Source organism: Tenrec ecaudatus, chromosome 7, assembly GCF_050624435.1.
Source record: "Tenrec ecaudatus isolate mTenEca1 chromosome 7, mTenEca1.hap1, whole genome shotgun sequence".
Taxonomy (NCBI): Eukaryota; Metazoa; Chordata; class Mammalia; order Afrosoricida; family Tenrecidae; genus Tenrec; species Tenrec ecaudatus.
The window spans coordinates 40,889,076-40,907,689 of record NC_134536.1 but is presented as its reverse complement, the minus strand read 5'-3'; the positions used below and the strand labels follow the sequence as shown (position 1 = coordinate 40,907,689).

The following is an 18,614-nucleotide window of genomic DNA, read 5'->3' as shown; positions in this document are numbered from 1 at the left end:
TATTTGCTTTTCCTCCAGTCCTGATAGCACCTCCCCATTTCAAGCTCTGCGCAGTGGACCCGTCCGTTCTGCTACTGATCTTTTCATCTCTTTCCAGCGGCCATCCGGTAGACTGGGTTCATTATCTGAGATGAGCAACAGCATCTCACACAGATACATGGATACATGGACCATGAAATCGTTCTTCGCTGAACTCTTTGGGCATCTGCCTGGTGTTCCGCAGAATTAATAATCTTTTCCTCTCCGCAGTCTGTGGAGATGCATGCACTGGGCTGCTTCTCCATGATCTGGCGCTCCTGGAGCAAATGGCCCTGAGCATCAACCTCACTGGCCCACTGCCCGTTCCCTATAAAATGCTGTACGGCCTTGAAAACACAACTCAAGAATTAAAGGTAGGTTGGTGCAGTCACAGCAAGAGTCTGGAACAGAATGACTGTTCTTTCGGAGCAGTTTTGACTTGTCCTTGGGCAGTGTTTTCTACCCTGCCTCAAATCAAGGGAAACAGCAGTTACAGAAGTTTAGAAATGATCGAACCTGGGGTTTTGCAGACTTGAGAACAGTAACATATATAGTTACCTTCCAAGGGAAGAGAGTCTTATACCCCCCCTAGTGTTGACCTGAATTCGTTTTATGATGTTAGGTAAAAATATGTGCAAACATAAAAGAAGGCAAGAACTCCTCATACTTATAGGTCTTATGAAAGCAAATAGATTAATGCTTAGAACCCCCTATAAAACCAATAAAAATCAAATTAAAAACATTAATATAAAGGCACAGATAATTTTTGCTAAAAGGAAATTACTGCTGCCTGCAGCAAGCATGTGATACTATTTCCACACACATTCTCACATTAGCAAGGGGCACATGCCACCTCAGTTCCCCTACCCTCCTGTGAATTGAACCAGAAAGCCCTTTGCATGAGGCAACGTGGGTGCAAAAGTACATGATACAATTGCTGTTGTAAAAGCCCCCAATACAATGATTAAAAAAACAATGGAAGAAAGACAGCTCTTTGCAAAGGGTCCCGAAATGACATTTGAAATCACTAGATCACTTTACGTGGTTTATGCATTGTGCTTTGTGATCAAATGCATGTGCTATGCACATGTGGACACTGAACACAGGTGGCAACATTTACCTCTTAGGTACCTAACCAGGGTTCCAGAAATGCTTACATTAATCTTTAAGATTATTGTCAACATGAAAACACATGGTTCAAATTTTGAGCTATAAGAACTAGCACCCTTTAAAGTACTTTAACGTGTACCAATTTGAGAAGCACTACTCTGAAAGCATAAGACTTCCGATCGCTGATAAACTAGTGGGAAGGTTAAGGAATTTGGAGATATTTCACCTGTAGAAATATCGATGCGAGGTGGTCACATATCTTCTTCCAGTCAATTGCCGCATATGTGTCGAGAACTTAAAGAATGCATAGTGTTGCACTTGGTTGCCTGCTGAGTGGGTTCCCTTGATTCCCTATGAAATTCTCACTGCCCCTGAGAATCTTGGAGTCTGTGTGGTAAGAGTGCAGTCATTGGACAATAATCGAGATGGCACACATTGTTATCATGTGCTTTATAAAGAATTAGAATGCAGGATAATTCATGCACGGGCGAAATCAGTAACATTCAAACTAACCATGACTGAAGCAGGTACAATTCAACTTGGAACTTGAGGGATCGATATGCGCTCTCGTTAAGTAAAGGCAAATGGGTGGGACTGAAGGAAGGAGCCTAAGCTCTATTCCTAGGGCAGTGGCGGACACTCTTCTAGAGGCTCTGTTATTCAATCCTGGCCAAAACCAGAGGTAAGTAGTATATTCCCAGAAAATGAAGTCAGTATTGATGATAGCAGTCATGAGACCATTGATTGGTCGCTATCTCTGGGTTAAGTGTGTCACTAAAGCCTCACAGGGATCATTGTACTTAAAACGAACAGAAAGTCCACATCGGGAAGAAGTGCTGCATTGTTTACCTTTGGCAAATGACAGCAAGGCAGGGAGCACTTCCATGTGAAGCTCAAGGTCCACTAAGTAGAAACAAGAATTTGGAGAGGCAGTTAAACTTAGGGTCTGTGAGAATGCAATTGCCTTTCGCAATGTTCAGTCAGCATGTGGAGAAGTCTCTGACCGACAGCCCATCCCTATTTTTGCCACTGAATTGTACTCCTGAGCAGAGGTGGTGGTGTGAATTAGCAAGGCCTTTCGGGCAGACCTTAGGACTCAGGCTTGCTACAATATTGAGTAGGGCCGGGTAATAAGGGCACATTTGAAAGCCAGAGGAATTTTGAAGGCAAAGGCAGAGGGATTGGAGTTTACCTAGTAGCCTCCGTTTTCAGGGATGTGAAGAGTTTTAAATAAAGAAATGCTATGTTGTATAACATTGTCTTTGTGGCCTATGTTATGTCAACATGGGTCCATGATCATGACCTTGAGCCCTGAACCCCAGCAACTTACTCTTTTAAGGCAGCGATTCTCAACCTATGGGTCTCGACCGATTCCTAACGGTAGCAAAATTACAGCTATGAAATAACAACAAAAATAATTTTATGGTTGGGGGGTCACCACACATGAGGAACTGTATTGAAGGGTCACAGCATTAGGAAGATTGAGAACCACCGTTTTAAGGTGTTTAGTTATAACTAAGGAGTTTTCATGACTTGGTAGTTTGACAGAGGCCATGGTTTGCTTGTCCTTAGATGACAGTGTTACTTTTTGCTTCATGCATCACTGTCACAGAATAATCTTGTCTAATGGTGGCATTCTGTGAAGTGTGTGTGTTGAACAGAAAAAGAACATGGCCGACCTGTGAAATGCCAGACCAGCTTCTACGACTCTAAGGCCGGGCCAGTGCCCAAGGTCAGGGGCAGCGGCTTTCCTCCACTCACCTGCAGCCAGAGTATCTACTGATGGAGGGGTGCGGGGGAAGGGGAGGAATGAAATGATCCGAAGAATCATTCTTCACTCTAACTCTTGCTAATGGTGTGTCCTGCTGCAAAAATTTGGACCCCACTTTGTAAACAACCGCAGTTTTCTCATCCATTAAATGTAGTGGCATTCACCTCACAGAGTTACTGTAATAATTAGATGATAAAAACAATACAAAAGAACAACAGGAAGGTAGGGGAGTTATCTATCTATCAAGAAATAAAGTGTTCTACTGCATGTTCAGTCCCGTGGTTCCCTTCAAGGCCACTTTCTAAACTATTGGTTGAATGGACTCTTTCTCAGCACTTGCTCTCACCTCAGCGGGCTCCAGGGAGGCTCATCCAGGTGGCAGAGGGCGATCTGAAGACGCTGGTGATGGAAATGAACGAGCTTCTGACCAGGGTAAGTTGGCCAAATTATGAACTCTCTCAGAGAGCCGTTGTAAAGCAAACTAAAGGCCGTTACTCCCAATTTCTGTAAAAACAAGACATGCTCTGCCTAATGCCATATGTAGGATATGAAAGAAACGGGTTTCTGAACGCCTGCTCTGCTTTCATTCATCCTAGACTCTAATAGCACCCAAAGGGTTGTGATAATTGTTGTCATTAGGTGCTATCGAGTTGGTTCTGACCCATAAGGACCCCTTGCACAACCAAACAAAACACTGCCGGAGACTGCGCCATGTGCGCAGTGGTTTCTACGCTACTAGATCGATCTTTGTAAGGTCTTCCTCTCTTTGCAGCCCCTCTGCTTTACCAAACATGATGTCTTGCTCCAGGTATGGTCTCTCTGGCAACGTGCCCAAAGCTGTAAGAGGAAACTTCGCTGTGCTTGGCTCTCAGGAGCACTCTGGCCGTACTTCTTCCAGGCAGATTTGTGTGTCCTTTGAGCGGCCCGTGGTGTCTTCAGTGTTCTTTGCCAGCACCACCACTCAAAGGCATTCCTCCTCCTCCAGTCTTCTAGATCCAATGTCCAACTGTCACAAGCACAAGAGGCAATTAGGAAGGGACAAATATAGTGACATATCACAATGACAGCACACACACTGTGAGAACTTCATTCCCGAAGTTTCCCGAATAAAAGTTTTAATAATTTGAATCCCAAAAAACACCATTTTGATTATATAAAGAAACAGAAAACAACCCAAACGCTGTTGGCATTGAGTGGATTCTTACTCAAATAGACCCTCTGGGCCATCCTGAGTTTCCAAGGCTGTAACCTGAGTGGAGCACCTCCCAGGCCTTCCTCCCTGAGCGAGCTCCGCCGCCAGCCCTCAGGAAGTGACTGGGCTTTTAGCAAAGAGGCCACCAGCGCTCCAGAAGAAAAGAGAACTAAATCAAAGTACTTGTAATCCCTTTACCTCATTATGGGATTTTTGCATCTGGGGGTACAGCCCAATCGGTGTTCCAGCACAAAAGAGGAAATCGTCTTAATGTGAACATCCAAAGCGTTTCAGACATGTTTTAAAGCCGGAATTTAAAAGGCGTGTGTGCTAATCAGATTTTGCAAGGATCCGGATTGCGGCATCGCGGAGGAAAACAGCATAACGTCCGCCACCTTGTGGTTGGAAAAACGAATGCACCAGAGGCTGGTCTTGCACGTAGCGATCCAGTTGGATGATCCGTCCACGTCGAAGGCCTAAGAGCATTGGATCTGCACAATTATTCGGTCCATTTCGGATTCCCAAGAAGAACGGCCTCGGTCCTTGGCCGGGAACTGAGTCCCCAGTGGTCAGACAACTCCAGAAAGGAAGAGGCAGGCCAATTGGACCCCGGGCCCGGATCCCAGAGGCCAGGTCTTTTCTCCACCCTCACCTGCTCCTGGCTCAGGAAGCTCTCCAGGAACAAACCCGCTGGGCTTCTGTGGCAGGGATGTTACAACTGGCATACTTACTACTGTTTGGGAATCTCACACCAGCAATGTAGAATGTACAGATACATCACCGGTTCTCTTGCCAGATGTATTAGACACTGAAATGTCCTGAGTAAATTTATTTCATGTTAATTTTTAATATTTGTATTTGTTTTGTGAATACAAATGAATACAGAATTAGATCACCCAAACAGATGACAACCGGGTAAACGCGATGCACCAAGCACAGGAATTTCCATCACATTCTCATGCAGAGCCCAAAGCTAAGTGTTCGCAGAAGAGACGTATCAATCAGCAGCATCTCTCTCTCCTAGGAGCTTTCGATTTGGGGGGTGTGTGCGTGTGTGTGTGTGTGTGCGTGCATTCACGCTTGTATTTAGATGTATGGACAGCAATCGGAGAAAACTGCATATACATTTTTAATAGATAAACAAAATGAACAAGAGGATAAGAAATGTGCTTGAGACACCATAAAAATAGACTAACTTGAACTGGCAAAGGGTCCTTAGGAGAAATTCCAGAAATTGTGGGGCATTTATTCGCTTGATTAATTCTATTGGAGATCACCATGTTCTAGGCAAGGTGGCAGGTAATGGGGATAGTGGTATAAAAAAGACTTGTCCAGAACTCGCCTACATTGAGTTTATTACAACATGATGATCGCCACTTGGAGGCACATGGCATATTTCACTAGGACAATCAGCTCTTGATTATAATGTGGGCTAAAATATTTTATATTTCAAAATGACTCATAGTATTTCTATGTATACTTTTTTAAAAATAGAATAGTTGTAGAGTTATAGAAAAAGTTGCAAAGATAGTTTTAAGAGTTCCTATATACCTCACACCCAATTTCTCTCATATATGGTTCCCTTTTTACAACATGTAAACTAATATTGGTACAATATTATTATTAATAAAAAGTCTATATTGATATTTATTCCATTTTTACCTAATGTCTTTCACTCTTCTTCTAGGATCCCATACAGGGTAAACCCCACACTCACTGTCATCAAGTCAATTCCCACTCATCGTGACCCTAGATAGGGTTTTCAAGGATATAAATCTTTATGAGAACAGATTGCCTCATCTTTCTCCTGCACTGTGGCTGGTGGATTTGAACCACTGGCCTTGCATTTAGCAATACTTGCCCAGTGGCACCACCTGTCTAAGGCAAGTGACATGATATCTTTGGCTCCATATCTCTTTGCACTTCGCTAGATGATGAGGCTTTCTCGGGCTCCCCTTGTTTTGGATAACCTGTGTAGTCCTGAGTAGTATTGTTTATGTGTTTTATAGAATGTTCCTTTAGTGGCATTTTCTCTGTGTTAGGCTAGGTTCTCTAGAGAAACGAAACTACCGACACAAAAATGTAGCTAAAGAGAAGTGTTTGTATCAAGAAAAATGGCTCACATCTTTAGAGAGGTGGTTTCGTCCATTTTGATTGTCAGATATTATTTTAGAGGCTTTTCCTGACTACTCATTTGGCTGTCTGGACCTGAGAAGCCAGTGAACCAAATCATCAGAGGCCAGTGAAGGGCGCAAGGGCTTGGTAGATCTGATGTTATCTGTGGTAGGTCATGGGCAGTTCCCACTGTCAGCAGGCAATATCTTAGCCTTCAGGAGCACATCCCAGAGACCAGAAACAGGATCCAGGCCATCCAGAAGGAGAGAGAGGACAAAATCTCCGCATTTCTTCCTTAGATGTCAAATAAATGGTACCCCTAGGGAGGAGTCGTCAGACACCTTATAGGTTAGGGCTTGCTACCAAATCATGAGGAAACCCTAACTATCAGTCATATATTCCTTTCACGATTAGAGTAGAGGTGTGGGTATTTATGACATAGGTTACAGAGCTAGAGATAAAATACCATTCTCACTAGATTGTATCAAAGGCTTATGACCTATCACTGTAGATGCCAAAATCGATCACTTGATTGAGGTAAAATTATCCAATTTTCTCTACTGTCACACTCCAATTCCATTTTTTTTATCTGCCTACTCTTCAGATTCTAGAAATAAGACTACCCATAGCCAAGATCTTTTTCATGGGGTTATGCAGCTGTGAAAGAAATGCAAATTAAGAATAACAACAAAGCATTGCCAACAAGGCAATTCTGGATCACAGCTCCTCTCTAAGACAAAGTAGACAGACCCATCTGGTTGGTAAGGCTGGGAATCTATTCTAAAGTAGACTTAATCAAATGGGTTGTGGGTTCAACCATCAACCATCCAGTTAGCAATCCAGCCCACTGTTCTACTGGGCCTTCTGGATATCTAAACATTCACTTATTCTTTAACCGTGGTCCTCGCACATTTATAATTATGAATAGAATTGTCAGGGAGACAACTGATAACTCAAATAAATGTGATCCATTATTCCATCCTCTGGGGTCAAGTTGCATGATGATCAAAAGTTGGCATGAATGCGCATCACATGGATTCACAACCAGAGGGCTGTTTGTGTTGCTGGGTTCCAACTCAGCTGCCTTATTCACCACAGAACGAATCAGTGCCCCTTCCGGTGGCGCCCTCATCCTGTCATGTGTGAGCACATTGCTGCAGCCTCTCTTTCAACCATCTCCTTAAAGGCCTTCTTTCCTGCTGACCCTCTGCTTCACCAAGCGTGATATCCTTTTCCTGAGACCGGGCTCTCCTAATGACACGTCCAAAGTCTGTAAGACAGTTCTTCTCATTGTATCCTCAAAGGCTAGATGACCTAAGTACCCCATGACACCAGGACAAGACCACCAGGGCAGCTACCTCACAGTCATGAATGATCCTGCTGTTGAAATTACAGCACAAGAACAGCAGCACACAGCTCACTATTATTATCCGTGGCTATATTTGAATAGACAGTGGCTCAGGTTTGGGTGCACACTGGAATGAGCTGATGTAATTGATCTGAGAAGCATTCTGATATGTGCTTTGGGATTTTTGAGAGCTACCTAGATGCTTCTAATATAGTCAAGCTTGAGAAACACTGTGATCCTATAACCACCTAACGGTTAAGGGTCCGTGCTTTGATGGATACAGCCAATCTCTGGGCTTCTCCTTTTTCCTCGGCTTTGATGATGACGAATTGCTTTATGACTCATACGTTTTTCTTTAGACTTGTTAAAACTCTCACCAAGTGTCATCTAGCATAAGACGTGTAGGAGTTGCCCTCACTCTCTCACGTGCTTTTCTATTTTGTGTTCATTTTTTCAGACTGTAACCTAGCCCCTTAATATGTGTTCATAAAGAAAATATGATACGAGTCAGAATCAATTCCATAGCAATGAGCTCAGTTTTGAATTCTGGTAGAACTAACATTTGGCATGTTTTTAAATATATGTTTAGCTAATGTGTAGCTATTCAATAAAATATCACATAATTACATATTTCTTCAACACACTGTGATGTATTGCCATTGTTGGCTCCCTGGAATAGAAATTCCCTGTGTCTATATTTAATTTAATGTATCCAAGTTCTCTATACTATGTCTGCAGTGTTTGTGTGCTTTTGGATAAACCACTCCACATCCTTGTACAGCCATTGTCCTTTGCTCCCTCTTCTGTATCAAAACAAATATAATATATAGGTAGACAGATAGGTGTGCATTCACTTCTCGCTGTGCAGCAGTCTGGATTTTCACTTCTAGCCTACTGTTGAAACTACTTTTACCGAGATCACCAGAAACAAGGAGTCATTACCCAAAACAGACTGTTCGCGTGACTTGAAGGCCCTGCTGTCGTGGCCAGTGTGATCACTCCTTCCTGTTGACACACACTCCGGTCTCGGTGTCGGGGTCACTGAGCTCCCTGGTTTCCTCAGCTTTCTCGGGACTTTCATTCTCAGGCTCTCCCGTCCATCTATTAAAAGTTAGCGTTTCTGGGGGTTCTGTCTTCGCTTGCTATCTCTCCTTATTCCTGGCATGGTTACTCTCTTTAGGTTTTAATGCTCATGTATGGGTATAAAATGCTGGTCCACAAATCTATATTTTCAATTCAGACCTCATGCGCATGTCTCAGTCCAATATATTTAACTGCCTAATGGGCATCTCAAATTAAACTCATCTCTCTCTCTCTGAAAACCCATGCTTTCATCTATTTAGACCACCTCAGTGATTTTTCTTGCAGTATTCACGAGTCTTCCAAACTTGGAACCAAGGGATTATCCTTCTCTCTGCCCTAGTTCACATTTGGCCCAGTCTGTCCTTTCTAGGATCTCTCTTTGTATGTCTTTTCTAATTCCAGCCAATTACTATTCATATGCTAGAATCATCACATCACTCTTCTCATTCAAATATTACCATGGCTTTCCTTTTGTTTGGCATAAAATGTATGGCTCTTCCATTGTAATTTGATCCCTGCTTAACTCCTAATCTTATCCCCCTCCCCCACCCCCTGCCACTCTCGGTCCACTTGACAGAACCTACTGAACTGTGTCAATTAGTCAGAAACCTAAACGTCTCAATGTCTCTTTTTCCTCATTACCCTCTTGCTTTTCCAATCCATTACCAAATATTGTAAGTCCTCCTCCTGTCCATAGCTCTCATTTTCCCTACCCTCACCCTTATCTCATTTCCATAGGCTTACCCTATGGAGATATGATTGTTCTAACTAGTCAGTTTGTTATGAATCTTATTCTTCTTCCTATCTGTTCTCCCTGGTGTAATGAAAATAAACTTCTGATATTCTAGATTTGATCACATCAGTCTGGTGCCTCAAATTTCCCCCTGATCTCTCCTTGCTCTTCAGATAAAGGCCAATGTCCTGTCCTTGGCCACATCTTCCCCAGCTGAGTCCTTGCCCTGTGCACTCCAGCCAGGTGATCCGCAGTCTCTGTTCCTTCATGGGGCCTTCACCCATGCTTTCCTTCACCTTGAAGGTAATTGTCTTGCTCTTTGTTAACCTCGTTTAACTTGAACTCACCTTTAAAACTGCAGCTCAGACAAGACCACCCTCTGGGACATTCCAGACATACTGAAATCATTCCTGTAATTCCCTTGTATAAATGTTTGAATGGTTTACATGATCATTCTACTAGTAATCCTCTATCACACAAAACTATCAGCTCTACGAGGGTAGGAAGTGAGTCTGATTTTGGTCACTGTTGTATCACTAATAGTGCGCACACAGTAGGTATTCAGTCTACAGTTTTTATTTAATTCATTATGAATGATTTCGATAATAGCAGCTGAATAGCCCAAGATAAACATTTATTTTTTAAATTTCTAAAATATTTTAAATTCAAATATATTTTCAATCATATTGAGCTGAATACTTTGCTACCTTTGATCAATACCTCTTGAATTGTAATACTATCAGAAGTGAATGTTAACAGAGCAAACAAATAAATAAGCCTACTGCCATTGAGGCAATTCCAAATCACAGTGACTCAATATAGAGTTTCAAGACTATAAGTCTTTATGGAACAAGACAGCCTCATCTTTCTTCCACAGAGTGTCTGGTGTGTTTGAACCACAAACCTTACCATTCACAGCTGGAGCCCTAGCCCACAACACTACCAACACTCCTAGTAAAAGACTAGACCATAAAATATCAAAATTTAACTTTTTTATTTGCACTGCCTTTTGCTACCTAATGGAAAGCAGATTTAAATGAATATGAAGCATTTCCAAAAGGCTAAAACTAACTTTTAAAGATTCAGGTATGACCCCCATGAACAATGGATTGACATGCTTCCGAAGCCATCCATATGATCACTTGAGTGTCAGAAAATTGAGATCCACGGGGATTTCATGGACTGATTTTCAGTAGTAGGTCATCTAGTCTGCAGGCGTGATTAAAACCTGTTCGGCTTCACAGCATCCTGCACGTCACCCTTTGCAGACTGACAGATGGGCAGTGCCTGTAGAGGAGAGGCATTGGCATCAGACATCAGTCTCACACATGGAAGGAGAGAACTCTGTCCCTGAACTACCAGTGCCTAATAAGCAATGCTTATCCTGTTTTATTTAGATTTTAAAAAGAAATTTCCAATATTTTCCTGTTGTATTTGGAAAGAGGGAAGGTTTTAGTAAATCATAGTTGTTTAGATTAGAATTTTCAAAATCAAAACCAGAAATACTTAGGGATCTGTTCCACATAGACCTATCATGTAATCATTTCAGAGGGCCACTTGGCCGCTCCCCTATCTCCATCCTAAGAGCTTACAGTCGCTTACATCACTGCCACTTAGATATGCAGAACTGGTAGTGTTTGAAAATGATCCTTGAGACTCTCATACGAATGATTAGAGCTGAGCTTTAATTTTAGCAGGAAACCACGTGAGTCTGTAAATACAAAGGTGGATGGCATCTAAGCATTGTTGTCTATTCAGCACTTAGATTTGCTCCATTAGATTTTCGTTTTAACATAAAGAAGGTAGAAAATGAAAGACACTAGTGATATCCAACCAAGAAAATTATGTGCCGATTTCAAGAGGCACAGCGAGAACTGCTTGAGCTAAAGCAAAAAAGTAACAGTCACATTGTTCAGAAGTAAATTAACGTGTGCCTGATGGTGAGGCATGCAGCCTAGAAATAATACTCTGAAAAGCAAAACAAAACACCCCACTGAAAGAGAAAGAGAGAGAGGGAGAGGGAGAGGGAGAGAGAGAGAGAGAGAAAACTGGTTGACAGAACTTGACTTTAAAAAAGAAAAGAAGAAAAAAAAATCAAAGGCAAGAAATGAACAAACAAAATCCCCAAACTCATTGCCATCCAGTTGATTTTGACTCAGGGTGGTCCTGCAGGGCAGGATGGAGTTGCCTCTGGGGTTTTCTGAGACCGAAATTCTTTACAGGAGTAGAAAGCCTTATCTTTCTCACAAAGATAAGAAAGACACATAAAAAAAAACTGTGGAAAAGACATTTGTCAACCTCTCAAAATATAAGATAATAGTGAATGAGAAGGTGGATGACTACGAAATGGATATGATCATTGAATAAAACGCAGAAAGAGCCAGAGTCAATCAGGCTGATCAGACAGCACTTGCCAGACTTACAGGAGAGCGATGATGAACTGCATTTAAGAGCCATCAATCTGGGGTCGCTTTTTATTTTAGCAGCTTATCATGAGTAACATGTACTCCATACAAAATGGTAGTGAATAACTTGCTTATTATTCTCATGCCAGCTGCCCAGAGACAAATAAAGATTTGGTTTGTAATAAAATGGAATACTAAAGACTATGACATAATCAACTTAATTCAGAGCCAACTTACAACAGAGCCGGTAAACACCTGTACCGTGTAGTATCTCTCTGTATCAGCACCCATGTGCTGCCCTGGGTGAACCTGGTTTTGGTTCATTTCACCCAGACAGTGATACCACAATCTGTTAGCACTACCCATAATGCATTTGTTATGAGTTTCCTTTAATGGGTCTTGTATACATGGGTTGTTTTTTTTTTGACAATATTGACTCTTTAAATGAATTAGTGTGTAATGAGACATTCTTAAAAATATCGATACGGTATTCTCATACTGTGTATGAAGGGTGCACATTCACTGACACCCAAAACTTAGTCACATAAAGGACTACATACATTAGAACAATGTCCCTCCTCCTACTCCGAATGCTCAACATTTTTGTGTTGGATGTGAGCCAAACACAGTAGTGTTGCATACGGACAGAATACAAAGCTTGGAAGCAGAGCATTTGAGGTTTGTTTCTAACTCCTTCCTGTGTTAGTCGGGGTAGACTAGAGAACCAAATCCCTAGAAACTCATATGTCTATAAGAGAGAGTTTTATGTACATTAAGAAAGCAGCCCAACCAGTCCAGTCAAAACCTGTAAGTCCGACATTAGCCCATTTGTCTGACACCAATCTACAAAGTCCTCCTCAAACTCACAAAACACATACAATGATGCCGACTGCAGGAGGAAAGCTGAGGCAGTAAATGTGTAAGCATCTCAGTGCTGGCAGGGGTCTCCACACAGCTGCTCCAGCACCCAGGGCTGCATCAGGGTAGGTACATGCAGCTTCTAGTTGGGGATGTCTTGTAGGAAGTGAGCCTTGCCAGCTGAGGCAGGGAACTAGCTAAGGCAGCCACACACTGGTCTGACCATCAGAGAAAAGGGACCAGAGAACCAGAAACGCTTGGCTCACCAAGCCATTTATCTCTCTACCCTTCCATTAATTGGCCAGTTAGGCACAACAAACCTTAATGATCACACTTCCTCACGCTTTCTCCATGCCTTCATTTTCAGCTGCTGGAAGAAGCCAAATCACATATCTATGTATTTCTAAGAGAGGAGCAATAAATGAGACACAAGAGAATGACGTAGGCTCATTTTAAAACATGGACCAATCTGGGGTACAGCTGAACATGACCATGTAGCCCATCTTTTAAAATGAATGTACATATGACTAAATCAGTTCTATTGCTTGCCTTCCATACCAAGAACCTGGCAGCTTCCCCTCTTCTCAAACACAAGCAAAAGAAGTACTTCGGAGACATGCAGACAAAGGGGCGTGGTCTTCCTGAGTGCTGCGGCGAGCTGGTCTTACGAGTTCTGCCCATCCACTACACTTATGTCCCCCACCCCCAATACACATGGCACCAGTAGTGAATGCCAGGCCCAACTTTGCACTGCCACTGACTAGAATACAGTGGAGTTGGGATTAGTGATGCATTTTGGTGGCTCTCTTCCCAAGCACTAGCCTACAGCTCTTGAGTAAAAGCTTCCTACAGGGATCTGGAAACTATCCAAAAAAATTGCCATCTAGGGACATTCAGTGACAAATTTAGCACCGGTATATACCATATATACTCGTGTATAAGCTGAGTTTTTCAGCACATTTTTAATGCAACTTTTGTGGTAAAATTGGGTGCCTTGGCTGATATTCAGGTCAGCTTATATTCGAGTATGTATGGTAGTAAATATAAGAGATTTCTTCTTCAGAAAGAAAGCCTTGGAAATACAAAGGAATAATTGATTTGGCTATCATTATGTCATTCAAATATGGAATGTGTTGGAAAACCAACAATTTGTCAGACTCTTTTCCTAGCATTCTGGAAGAAAGAAATCATAGACCCAGCTTCCAAGAATAGATATTAAAATGGAGATTAGATATTAGATAGAAAAGAAAAAAACACCTAACAAAGTAATTACCCACTGCAGGCATGAATGGAGGTGATGATCATTGATTTTGGAAAAATAAGGAGAGACTATGTTAGCGTAGTCACAGAATTGGTGAGGTTGAAACTAAATCTTCAAGGCTGGATTTATTTTGGATAACTGCAGAGCAATTAAGAAGCAATAGTGTGAGCAAAGCTTTTTCTGAGAATGTTCAAGGAGAGGTAAGCAGTGAGTAGGCAATCAATGTGGTAGTGAGATTGGTGAGCTAAGTTAGGAACATTGTTGTTCATTCATACAGTTAAGGACAGCCATGGAATGTATACTTTCTGCTAAGGAATTGTACATAAAGGAGTAAGAAGACCAACTTCTCCATCTTTTGGAGCTCCCCATCTAGTGGAGGAGCTAGCAAACAAATCAATCAAGACATCAGTAGGTAATTCTACAATTGATGCTGCTATAAAGGGATTGTGTTCGCCTGGATACTATGGGGACCGCTGAGGTGACCTGGAAATGCCCATACTATGGATGAGACGCTGAAGCCAAAAGCTGATGATGACACGAACTTAGTCACATCAAGTGTCTGATTCCAGGATAATGATAGTGAAACCAACTATCACTTTGAAGTTCTAAAACCTCTTTAAGGAGAATAGAAATAGAAATTCTAAAAATAAACCAGTTTGGCATGTCTAATACACTGCAAAGAATCCTGGGAGTTGATTGCATAAGGCCTCATAGACAAATCACTCTGCTTTTTTAACTTGTTCCTTGTTGCATGCGATATAGGATTTATCGCAACTTAATACTGAAGTGTTCACAAATCAGTACTAATAGTGCAGTATTTGTTAGTGATGACTGTTACACATTACTAAATAAATCCGTAAAGAAATACAAGTTGAATACAAGTAGAAGATGGTTGACATAATTAACGCTATCTACATAATCCAAATTTATTCTGGTGGTGATTGAACAATGTTTTAATATGCTTGAACTATTGAATTGTATTCTATGTGAAATATATGTCAATAAAGCTGTTTTTGTAAAAGAAATTATAGATAACATTATAAAGAATGGAAATTACATAGCACATTATTGTGCTCATGCAAAACCTGTGCATAGACCAATAGGCAGTTAATCACATAGAACAAGGGAATTCTGCACAGTTTAACTTCAGGTAGAGTGTGTGTCAGGGTTGTATTCTCTTTCTGACTTACTGGATCTGTATATTGAGCAAACAATACATGAAACGGGACTATAGGAAGACTACCACAGCATCCAGCGTGGAGGAAGATTCTTAAACAATTTACAATATTTAGATAATACAACCTTGTTTGAGAGTGAGGAGGACTTGAAGCCCTTGCTGAGGAAGATCAGAGGCTGCAGCCTTCGGGATGGATTATACACCAGCATGCTCCAATGAGATCAATAAGGAGAAAGGATTGACTTTGACATAGATTTAGTGTTACTTGGATCCACAGCAAATGCCCGTGGAAGCAGCACTCAAGGAGTTAATTCGGGAAATCTGTTGAAAAGTATCTCTTTAAAGTGTTAAAAGATATCACTTTCAAAGATTAAGGTGTTCCCAGCCCAAACCATGGGATTCTCATTGACTTCCAATTGCATGCAAATGCTGGACACTAAGTAAGAAAGACTGATGAGGGTGAATGCCTTTGAAATGTCCTGTTGCAACATATATTGTTTATACCATGGACTGTCAGAGGAACAAACAAATCTGTGTTGGAAAAAGTAGCCAAAATATTCCTTATAAATCAGAAGTGAGGCATAATCTCAAATACTTTGGACATACATCAGTAGGGACCTCTCAAAAAATGCACACCATCAAGTCAACTCACAGTGACCCTGCATGACAGGGCAGAGCTGCCTGCGTGGGTGTCACAGACGTGCAAGTGCGCAGGAGCAGGGAGCCTCATCGTTCTCAAGCAGATAGGCTGGTGGTTTTCAACTGCATATCTGGCAGTTAGCAGCCCAACATACAGCCCGCTGAAACACCAGGCATGGAGAGTGAACGTCTCTGGGAAAGTATATCACGGATGGGAAAGTCGGGGTCAGCAAGAAAGAGGGAGATCTTTAATGAGAAGGCCTGACGGAGTGACTACAGCATGTGCTCGAGTACGTGAGAGCGTGACTGTTTTCTTTTGTTCTGTCGTTCACCAGGTAACTAGGAGTTCGAGGCAACTCTACAGTACTCCACAACAAAAGCAATAAAGCATGCTGGTGCTAACTTTGCACGTAGCATCAGGAGATAACTGTAACCTAGGCCAAGTCTCTTAGGATGATCCCATGTGACATGGGAAAGCAGAGCGGTATCACAGAGCACAGCTAAACCCAAACTGCACACACCATATTGAGTCATCTGCCGACATTTTTTTAGCAATCAACCCTAGCTAGTGACTCAAACCAAAAACTCAAGTCCATTGCCATGAAGTCAATCCGTCTCAGAGGGGCCCTAGAGGACAGAGTAACAGTCTTCCCTAGATTTCCAAGACTATACCTTCATGGAAAGCCTACAACCTCATTTGTTTCCAGATTCAAAATAAGCTTTTCAATAGGAACATTTACAAGTGTGTGGGTGTGAGAGAAACAGAGAGAGAGAGAGAGAGAGAGAGAGAGAGAGAGAGAGAGAGAGAGAGAGAGAGGGAGAGAACACAGTGAGTCTGCCAAGCAAATGTATAGAACCGTGTTTCAGGACATTACATTTCAACACATACCCCCCAAAGCAGGAATTTTGTTAATTTAGGAACTTCATGACCAGTTTGCATCCAAAAACTTTAAGAATACGAGTGAAAATTCATTCCGTCATTAGTATTTAGAAAAATGAATGCAGAGCAGTGAACCCATTGATTGTCATTCTTGTTAGCTAGGGAGTCGCCACACCTGCTCCCAGAGATACCCACCCCACCCCGTGTGTTCAGCGTAGAACTGCTCCTTAGGGTTTCTGGGCCATGATCAGAACTGAAGCAGTTCGCCAGCCCTCTCTTCCATAGAGCCGCTGGGTCCGTTCAACCGGCTGGGCTTTTGCTTACCAGCCAATTGCAAACCACTTGAGTTAGCCATGCTCCTGTTAAAACCTTGCAACTCATTGTGTGTGCGCATGCTTCAAATGTTAAAGAGGAATTTTTAAAACTTCCAGTGGGCTCTTATCCTTTTATTCTATAACTTGTAGTGGTAACACTTCTAGGCTGAGAAATTATGTGATAATAGTAGAATATTGTATTCTACCATTTGTGTAAGCTCTCGAAACTTTTCACAAATTAAACCTCTTGTCGCCCCCTGGGAAATCAGAAAATGCTCTACAATCCCTATAGTATCGCTTACCATGTTCCGTGCTGGCCAGACATTGAGTTCTATTTAAAATCCTCTTATGTGTGAAAATAATTAGATTTTCTGGGCATGTCCAGAATGTAAGCACTCTGGTACAGAGATTGTAGAGTATTAGACATTATTCAAAATTATGTTGAGATAGTTTACCATTCCATTCTCTATTAGCTATAGTTATACCATCAATATCTTTTTAGTAAAAGATCATTTCCATTACTATAGATACACATAGACAAGTAAAAACCTATTTAATGTGTTTTAAATCCTGGGATCTCTTTTTAAGAAACTTAAAAAAATTCACATATCATTCTTCTTGGGCTAAACATGGTATATCTTTACTTTGCAGACAGTAAGTCAGTTATGTGTCATGTGGCATTTTGAGTGTCAATTAAAGGTGAAAAATTGAATGTGGTGATGATTGAAGCAACTCTTCTTAATATGAATAAATGATTGAATTGTGTGATCTGTGAATTCTCTACCGATAAAGCTTTTAAATAAATAGTTTGAAAAATAAAGTGAAAGTGTATGAGAATACGTTTCGGGTGGACAGGGGTCTGTGGTTGGGCTGTTTGATTTAGTTGATGGTGATGCCTGGTTCTGTGGTTAATTGTCTTCTTTTCTAGGAATGTCAGAGGGGAAATGTTAACGGTTATTCTCTCTTAATGTTTTCCTGGCATCTTTAAAGTGTTATAAAATAAGCACTTACTACTTAGTAGCTAAGCATTTCCTCCTCTTTGTTCCTTTAATTAACGTATTGATCTAAAGCGAATCTATAGAATCAAGCTTATTGAGACAGACTGCTTGTGCCTCCCTCAAGAGATCATTGCTGAACTCCACACTTTTTCAGTAAATAAAATAGAGCAAAACAACACGTGGTGAAGGAAGAATCCATTAAAGACTTCTGGCGAGAGTACCTTAAAGATATTTCAAAAATAATTGTTTTTTATTGCTTCTTGTGTGCCACTGCATGTAGCGATGGTTTTAAAAGGACCAAATACGGTTCTCTGATTTCCATTTAATGGAAGAAGTAATAAAGTTTAATTGTGTAGTTGAGCCCAGGGTGTCATTTCCAGTACATCTGATCAATAATTCATTGATTGCCTTTGGCTCAAAGTAGTATTTGAAAGAAAATGTAGCCCTGGGGAGCTTAGCAAGCTGTAGCTTCATCATCCCTATTAATTATGCTTTTTCTGGATTGGGGACATCAGGCCACCAAAGTGACAGCTGATGGCGAGCAAACTGGACAGGATGCTGAGAGGACCCACGCGAGAGCAAAGTCTCTAGGAGAATCCATTACGGAGCTTGTCCGGGACGCAGAAGGTATTGAAAAATCACAATTTCATATTTATTTTCCCAACAGAAAAAGAGGGGACCGGATTACACAGAACTGTAATTTCTCTTAGGA

General features: G+C 41.5%; 1 protein-coding gene and 1 long non-coding RNA gene across 2 annotated transcripts in view; one reads left to right on the top strand and one right to left on the bottom strand.

The window, feature by feature from the left end:
* Nucleotides 1–18,614, top strand: part of LAMA2 (laminin subunit alpha 2) — a 636,281-nt gene that overhangs the window by 484,714 nt on the left and 132,953 nt on the right. Inside the window, exons 33-35 of the mRNA XM_075554570.1 lie at nucleotides 250–392; nucleotides 3,233–3,331; nucleotides 18,418–18,529. Coding sequence (XP_075410685.1) covers nucleotides 250–392; nucleotides 3,233–3,331; nucleotides 18,418–18,529 — 354 coding nt within the window. The remainder of the gene's footprint in view (nucleotides 1–249; nucleotides 393–3,232; nucleotides 3,332–18,417; nucleotides 18,530–18,614) is intronic.
* Nucleotides 3,237–4,397, bottom strand: LOC142453337 (uncharacterized). Its single transcript, XR_012785372.1, has 3 exons — nucleotides 4,290–4,397; nucleotides 3,686–3,905; nucleotides 3,237–3,403 (listed from the first exon to the last, which is right to left on the bottom strand). It is a non-coding gene; the product is annotated as an uncharacterized LOC142453337 (long non-coding RNA).